We start from the raw sequence: 9,043 nt of genomic DNA, 5'->3' as shown, positions 1-9,043 counted from the left end.
ATCTACAGACTTGAAGTGCGTCCCTGTGAAATAGATATGACCTCATTCAATTGGTGGCACAGTATCACACTGACACATATGGAAAAAAGAAAAAGAAAGACGGGGAGTGCAAAAAGGAGCGAAGGCAAGAAAATCGGATGAATTGAAAATGGAGTGAGGAGTGAACAAAAGACCAGATGGGCTCTCAGAAACTGTTGCTGTCAGGAACATGAAAAGAGGAAAGAGACTAGAAGGTGGGGGTGGTGGTGGTGGTGGTGGTGGGGGTGAAGAGAGTGAGAGAGAGAGGGGTGGGGTCCGAGAATATGCAGCCAGACAGGAGGAGAGATCACCTTCTTATCCATTAACAAAGTGTGGAGGCAGTCAGAGAAAAAGAGAGAGAGAGAGAGAGAGAGAGTGGGGGGAAAAAAAGGAAGAGAGTAGTAGAAGAGGTGGGGCGGGAGGGGAGGTGGGGCAAGTGTGGGAGAGGCAGAAGGGTGTGTGCTCGTATGAACCACTCTTCCCCTTGTGCATGTGTGCCACTAGCCTCTGTGTGGTTTGGGCAGAGAATAGAAAAGTTAGACAAAGTCTGAGTGGGTTCTAGTCTAGCAGCCAACACAGACTCACATTAACTCCCTGCACAGTACCAGGTTTCTGCTCTTTTTTAACTACTCTCTCTCTCACTCATTCACACACACACACACACACACACATACACACACACACACTCACACTCACACACACACACACACCAGCCGTCACTCCTGGCAGAGGGAAGACAGGACCACAAGAGAGCTGTTACACACCTTTACTACCAGCTACTCACCCACAGCCATCGCCATCAGACACCTTACCCAGGATGTGGACTCTTCTCTTGGGGGTCACCTTTGGATTACTGGCCTCCTCCTGGTCGGAACCATTTCAAGGTGAGAGGACTTTTGCATATGGTTCTTTGTTTGCTTTGATTCTACCTGAATGGTAAAGCTGGTAAGACTCCTTTTCCTTTGTGTTACCACATTTTCAGCTCAAGAGGGTATTGTGTGTGTATGTTTTTTTTTTTTTTTTTTTTATTTTATCTATTGTTAAAAAATTGGAGTAAGCGCTTATACTGAAAGAAAAGAGTGAAATAAAGAAAGAAAAGAGGCTGTGCTGAACTGCTGCTGCTGCTACTGCTTGTAGAATGGATTAGTGGATGCCGGCTACAGAGCGTGTGTTCCAGCAGCACAGACAGGCTTACGTCTGGCAGTCTGAGACTCTGATAGACACAAAGGAGACAGGCGCTCTCGCTCACTCACTGTCTCACACTCATTCACATGCTAGGAAGTGATCCGTATTTATCAGGTTTTTTTGGATGATCAGTCTAGCCTTCACTTAAGGGCAGAAATAAACGTTTTGGTTTTTTTTTCGTTTTTTTTTTTTTATATTATGCTGCTATAGCTGTAGTCTGTTTAACGCTTTATTCTTTAACACAAAGGATGTTCTGCAAATACTCAGGTTACCCCCCCCCCCCCCCCCCTTATCCATCCATGTCTGCTTCTTTTTCCTTTTTGTCTCTTACTTACATGTGCTTTCTGTCTGAGGTTTTGATCAGAATCTGTTGCTCGGAGCGATCTATATCTCTAGAGGTGAAGTTGCTACTGAATCAAACAGGTCTAGGTTCGTCTGGTTCATTCCCATAGGAACAAGCAGTGGTGGTTGTTCACAAAGACTCTCTCTGGTATTGAAGCAAAGTCAGCATCACACTATAAATTTTTTGACCAATATTTAAAGGTAAATAAGTGACGACTTAAGACATTGTATAGGGTGGGGGTGGGGGTGGGGGCAGAGAGGTGGATTTAATTTACCCCCCTGGTGTTCCAACATGTGTTTCTTCCCCCTCAAGGTGTCTTGTGTGCTGAGGAGTTGTGTGATCATGTGTGTGTTTGTTCTTGTATCTGTACGACGTCTGAGTGTGGGAGTAATTGGTGTCTGGAAAGAAGTACTCTGTGGTAGTTACTGCTTATCATTGTCTTGGAACCTTAAAAATGTGCTTGTATTTTTCCTGAAGCACGTCATTAGAAATTGGACACCAGGGGCAGATTTCAGTCTAATTAGATTTTTTTTTTTTTTTTTTTTTTTTTTTTTGTAAATCCTTTCATGCATAACGTCCACATTTGTGAACACATACTTTAAGGTCATTTTCCAAAGGGTTATAAAGGCAATATTCTCCAAACCACATGGGTTTCCCCCTCTATAGACCCTAAACAATACAATGAAAAGAAGAGTCATCTTAGTTTTAGAATTTGGACTGCTCTGTGATCTCATAAAGTTATCCTCCTAAGACCCATCTATGGGTTTTCTGTCCACGTTTGTAGACATATACCATATCTTTATACAAAAAAACCCCAAAAAAACAAACAAAAAACAGCCATCCACCACAATGGACATTTCATAAAAATTTTTAAAAATGTGTCTGAAAAAAATATTGCATCATGATGTTTCCAATATGGGCAATTATTTTATTTAAAAAAGCCAAAGCTCAAATATTAAATATATTCTTAATAAAACCATATTTTAAAAAAAGTTCAAAATGCATTTCAACTTTAGCCTAATTTTGAGTAATAAAATCAATCTAAAAAAAAAAAAAAAAAACCTAGACAATTTTTTTCATAATTCATGCATGAAAGGGTAAACAAATCTGTCAATAGCATCTGCTGGCACATGGGAAATTTGAACACAATACTAATAATAGAACACTAACAAATTTCCACCGCTAGAAAGTTCTCACATTCATATTGAAGCAGCTGAAAAATATTCACAATGTTAATGTTTAGCTAAAAGTACAGCAGTGTTTTTCAACCTTGGGGTCAGAACCCCATGTGGGGTCGTCAGGAATTCAAATGGGGTCACATAAAACTTCTAGTAATTGATTAAAAAAGAATACATTGAAATTCTTATAAAAAATATGTTGTAATGTTTCAAATATATGCGTCAGGGGTGTCAAACTCATTTTAGTTCAGGGGCCACATTCAGCCTAATATGATCTAAAGTGGGCCGTACCAGTAAAATAATATAAATAATAGGTTAAGAACTTTGGAGTGAAAAAAGTAAATTCCGTAATGAAAATGTTTAAATCTGCGAACTGTACTTGAACATAACATGAACAAATATGAACAACCTGAAAATTCTTAAGTAAAATAAGTGCAACGTTAACAATATTACGCCTTAGTTTATCATTTATAGATATGCATCACAACGTACAGATGCACAGTTTATCTACAAATGCACAAAATATTTAGTAACAGGGAGAATATTTTTTAAAATTCCACATACGTCTAGTAAGACATTTCAGGTTATTCACATTTTTTTGCAAAAGGCTAGTCTGTAAATGTAAATATTTTTGTGAACTGTAACTTTTCTACACTAAAACAAAGAGAAAAATTAGCAGTTTTCATTTTTTAGAGGTTATTATGATAGTATTTTACTGGTCTGATCCACTTTAGATTGAATTGACCTAAAATGATTCTAACATCTTGAACGTTAATATTTTCAGTGTGATTTTTACATTTCACAGATTCATCCCACGGGCCAGACTGAAGCCTTTGGCGGGCTGGATTTGGCCCCCGGGCCGCATGTTTGACACCTGTGATATATGTCATTATAATTCAAACGCCACACACTTTTCCTTATAAAAATTTTTTTAAAAAAAGGTGCATTATATACATTATATAGCCAAAATATCATCTAAAATTAATGTTCATTTGCAACATAGTATAGCAAACTATTACATGATCAAAAACAAACAAATTTTAGCGAAAAAACGTCTACCTTTTCAATGAAATTTGTGATCTTAAAATGGGGTCACGAGCCAAAAAAGGTTGGGAACCACTGATGTACTGTATTACTTTATTCTAAATTTTGTTGATGGAACCGACTAAAACCGACTAAAATAATCTTCCAAATGCGACATTGGGTTAATTGCTTTTCTCATCTTATGAATGTTTCAACACATTCCTACAGTCTCAGTAATTTTATCATTTTCATTTAGTTTGGATCATCCACATATGCAAAAAAGCAGCATAATCACAGTCCTGGATCCTGCATGTAGAGCCTGTATTCATAGGTCTAGTCTCTCTCTCTCGCTCTCTCTCTCGCTCTCTCTCTCGCTCTCTCTCTCTCTCTCTCTCTCTCTCTCTCTCTCTCTCTCATACATATTCCAAACCACCTTGACCACTAGACTTCCTGCAAACATCGCAATATTTGCCTCCTTGTCGTTATGACCCCTCCTGTATGCGCCTGTTTCAAGTTTCAAGGTGAGGGGTGGTCAGGGGCCCCCGTCGACTAGGCCAGGCCCTGACAAAGAAGGCTTGTGCCTGTACGGACTCTTAGTACTATCTCCTGCCACCTGAGACTTTCAAACACGTGTTTACCTCCTTTTACTACTGTACCCTCCTCGACAAACCAACCTAAAGCCGAGCAGCACCGACGTCTTGTATAATTCCTCTCATTTTCTCTGTTTTCCCTTGTTGACTCTTCATCTTGACTTATGTGGTGTAGGGGTCCTCTTAGTCCAGGTCTCATCTATCTCTTTATGCACTGTTAAACCTACTAATTACTTTTAAAAAAAACATCTTGTGGGTTTCAGGCTCTCCAAATCCTCCTCCCTGCCTTCCCTTCGTCATATACACTACAGTCTTTGTGTCCCTGGGAAAACTGCTGTGAGAGAATGTTGTAATGTACACATATCCTCCTGCATGAGGAACTGGCTTCTAAACCATTATATCAACAGCCAGGATTACGCAGGATTTCTACTTCACTTTTAAATCACAACGAAACTAAAATGTGCATGTTGGAACAAAAACATATCATAATTGCGCTGTTGTTGTGACTTTATTTGGGAAAGACAAAGTACAAGTAATTTGTGTTTGTATTTATGATAATTTCGTGATGCATATGCAATTGCAGTTAATTTTTTTTTGTGATTTAAAAGATACAGTATATTTCATTTGTAATTTATGTTAAAAGTTGAGCAAAAATAAGCAATAGTTAATGCTAAGATTATGATAACTACGTTTCCCATGAGGCTTAGCATTACCCAAGAAGCATAGGAAATTTTCACGGAAGTAGATGTATGTATGCCACGAGTTGTGAAAAGTTGTATGTGTGTTTCAAGTTCCCGCATGCAGTAAAATGAATGCGTATTTTTAAACCGAGAGTCTCGCTTCATTATTTTTGGATGTAATTTGGATAATTACAACGGCTGTAGTTATGGAGCTCCAGCCTCAGGTTAGTGACATGATACAGTAAAAGTGAGTAAAAGTTGGTGAACTTGTGATGTCAAAAGTGGATGTTTTGTCTTTTGTCTTTGTAGGAATTTATTAACATATTTAAAATGCATTCAAGTTGCAAGAGCTGAAATAAAAAATAAAACATTCCCTCTCATCTCAGACCAAATTTAACCCTATAAAGCCTAAACCATTAAATCATTGACAGAAAATTCCAGTTCTTTGAAACTGAAGCCTTTATTGGTCCTTCTGAACAACCAAAAAAAATATCTTTTCAAATATCAATTTCCATGTATGAGTTTCAATTTTGTATCATATTTGATACATCGGGTCTCAGATGCTCAAATATTATTATTTTTGAATGAACAAAAACATAATATAACACAAACATGTCTAATAATAAATTGGTTTTCAATTCAATTACTGCATTATGTATTAGTTGTTGTTGAATGCTGAAATTAGGAAAAATGTGTTGTTTGATTCTTGTATTAAGTTACTGATAAAGGTGTAAAAGCACTTGAGGGGTAGGATTAAATAAGTTTATACTTCTTCCAAAACCACCTTTTCGACCATGCAACATTCAGACTTGCACGTACTTGAAGACAGATTCTGTTTGTTTAAGTGTTATTTTGTTTTTGTCTTACTTTGTTATGTTTTGTTTCTTTGCATGTTTGAAATAAATAAATACTAAATAAATACTTAATACTAAATTCCTTTTCAAAATTGGTAAAGTTCTGCCTCCTTCCTCTTTAATGACAGTCTTGTAGTGTCACTGGAAAGGCCTCTGGTGAACAAATTCCTCCCCCCCTGGTGGTTTATCCGTGTATTGCATGTATCTAATTGTATACATCAGGTTTTTCAAGAAAAAAACAAAAAATCACACTGATCATGTAGAAGGCTTCAAAACTCATGTATCAAATGTGATACGTTTGGTGTAAAAGGGTTAAAAAAAAAAAAAAAAAAAAAGAAATATAAAGATTGATCATTTGGTGCCATTTCATGTTTTTCTAGAAAAGCCAAATCACTTTTCCAAGTTTCTGTGTCAGCTGTTAATCACATACACTGCCTGGCCAAAAAGACAAAAAAAAAAAAAAGTCACATACACAGCATGATATTTTGTTGGACTTTAGCTAAGAATATCGAGTGAATTCATCACTTACCGTCCCTTGTGCCATGCAGTGTTTGTGCAGTGTCAGTAAATGTCACCAGATTTATTTCTGCTCAGAGTTGCATTAATTTTTCAAGAAGGTCTTGTATTGATGATAGGGAGTCAGACCATTACATGAAGTCTTCTCCAGCATCTCAAACATTCTCAATGTTTGGCAGATCTATGTGAAAATGATGTCTCATGCTCCCTGAAGCGCTCCCTAACAGTTTGTCCAGAAGAATCCTGCCCATGTGATCTTAGAACATCAATATTTTCGAACCAATTGAATCAACCCCAGATCATAACACTGCCCCCACAGGCTTGAACTGTAGACACTAGGCATGATGGGTTATCACTTAAAGGAGTGATATTTTGCATTTTTTTAAATGGAATTACGTATTTTATAACATTTCCCTGTGGTCTACATGAACTAAATGCTATGCTTGGGTCTGGATTCTTCATTAATTAAACTCTACAGGCCCATTTTCAACCCTATTTCTTAGTAATGACATGAGAAAGGTGGTTTTGAGTGCTGGCCCTTTAAATGTAAATGCCCCTCCCTCTCCAGGTTGTTGACTGTGCCACTTGAGTTTGTTAATACAACCAACAACTGAACATTTGAGGTAATCGGCTCAAAGTTTGGACATATTTTCAGTATGGACTACAACCGCTGCTGCTGACAAACAATTACGGCATAATCTGAGAAATGTTCATCGGAAGTCTTGACCTTACATGTGCAAATGTTGTGACGTAACTAGTTATAAAACATTACAAATTGCATTGCAACATTACAAATTGCATTGCAGCATTACATTATATAGCATTACAAGTGCTATAAATAAATAAATAAATAAATAAAGATTGAAATTAAGAACGAACTGAAACGGGTTGTAGGAATCCACGAGATTTTTGCCGGAATTAATATAAAGATAGCTTTGCAGCACCTGGAGGGTTCAAATTCAAACTTTATGAACTGTTTGGGTCCAAAAATACACAAATAATGCCACGTTTCCGCTACATGGAACCAGCTCGACTAGGCTCGGCTCAACTCGGTATTCCTGGAAACCGTTTCCATTACAGATACTACTGACTTTACAGTACCTGGACGTTGTAGCGATGTGGTGCATTACTTCCATGTTGTCTGTTCAGAGAGTCGCTGAAAACTCGCTCATTGCGTGTTGTCTCCTCTGAATTTTTACGTTGGCCACCAAAGACTGAATCTCCTCGACCGACCATGGTGTAGTTTTGGGCTGTTATCATGTGGATTAATGTACCGCTGTATTTACTGTCCACTTCCGCATCTGTTTTTTGTAAAACGGCGGGTCACAGAGAAAACTGTCTGACCAATCAGTGGTCTGCAGTGTTTACACGTCACCTTTTAGTATCTGGTACCCAGTCCTGGAACATCGGCGGAGGTGAGACCAAAAAAGTAGTACCAGGAACCAGATTCCAGGTTCTTTTTCATAATGGAAATGCAAAAAGGCCGAGCTGGGCCGAGCCGGGCCGAGTCGAGTCGATACCACGCAGTGGAAACGGGGCATAAATGTACCAAAGACTAATAAAAGAAGTAGGTTTAGCAAAATATGAGCCCTTTAAACTGCCTCTCTTCTCACCCTGTTTCACCCATAATCTGGATTCATCAGACCACATGACCCTTTTTCCATTGAAACATAGTCCAATCTTTCTGTTCTCCAGTAAAGTGATGGCTGTTTTGCAGCTGTATTTTGCAGCTCAAACATATTAATCACAGTAGTAATTATTCTACTTAGTTAAACTGAGGAGGGAATTATTTTTCTTCACCATCTAAAGTATTTAACCCTCCTCCCCTTCAATAAATTGTATTGAATTTTTGCAGAAGATTTGATGCAGTGCAGCTCTGGACAAGTAAGTGGGCTGTTTTCCTGTGCTTGTGTGTTTCACCACCTTCTGGTATTATATCTATCAAAATACTAAATGGTTTATTTGAACAGGAATTGGCAGAGAAATCACTGAAACTAATTCTTAAGAAAACCACTAAGCAGAATGCAGATATTCAAAGAGCAAATATTCCTACAGTGGAATGGTTTTGATGTTTTGGTTAAAAGGCAGACCTCTCGTAGTCAGACTTATCTTCATGCTGTGTTAGAACTGTGCCAGTTCTGGAGATTGGTCTGGCATCATCCACTATCATTCTGGAAATAGGAGAGGGGGGGTGGGGGGGGGGCTGTCCGGGGCTGTTTGGCCAATTTGTATTCATTTTAAAGAATCACGCTTGTTTTTGGCGGCAGGAAGCAGAGGATGCAGCGACAGTATCTTTGCCAAATACTGTCGGGGGGGAGCTGTAGAGGAACATCTGCACATGGAGAAGTGATTTGTGGGAGTAAAATAACTAAATCCCAGCTTCAGAAGATGTATGTCTTTGTTCAAACCATTATCAGTGAGTAGTGCTCGGAAGTTGATGTTTTTTTTTCCCCACATAGCAAGGAAGACTTTGAAAACAGAGATGCCAGATAGTGATAGTCGCCAGTTATTCCAGCTGCCAGAGTAGTTAAAATCTACAGATGATTGGTAGGGGTGTGTATTGGCAAAAATCTGGCGATACAATACAAATCACAATACTAAGATCACAATACGATATATCACAATACTGTTAAGAAGGCAATTTTTTAATTGGTTT

The 9,043-nt window shown here is 38.2% G+C and overlaps 1 protein-coding gene across 3 annotated transcripts in view; it reads left to right on the top strand.

The window, feature by feature from the left end:
- Positions 1–519: 519 nt before the first annotated feature.
- The window catches only part of cd44b (CD44 molecule (IN blood group) b), a 34,524-nt gene continuing 26,000 nt past the window's right edge, over positions 520–9,043 (top strand). For 2 of the 3 annotated variants that reach the window (XM_030135712.1, XM_030135711.1), the window contains exon 1: positions 520–902. In XM_030135712.1, coding sequence (XP_029991572.1) covers positions 836–902 — 67 coding nt within the window. In that variant the 5' untranslated portion in view covers positions 520–835. The remainder of the gene's footprint in view (positions 903–9,043) is intronic. The other variant, XM_030135713.1, reaches the window with a different exon arrangement.

Source organism: Sphaeramia orbicularis, chromosome 6 (assembly GCF_902148855.1).
Source record: "Sphaeramia orbicularis chromosome 6, fSphaOr1.1, whole genome shotgun sequence".
NCBI classification, from domain to species: Eukaryota; Metazoa; Chordata; class Actinopteri; order Kurtiformes; family Apogonidae; genus Sphaeramia; species Sphaeramia orbicularis.
Note: the sequence above shows the minus strand (reverse complement) of the source record. Positions and strands in the feature narration are given on the sequence as shown.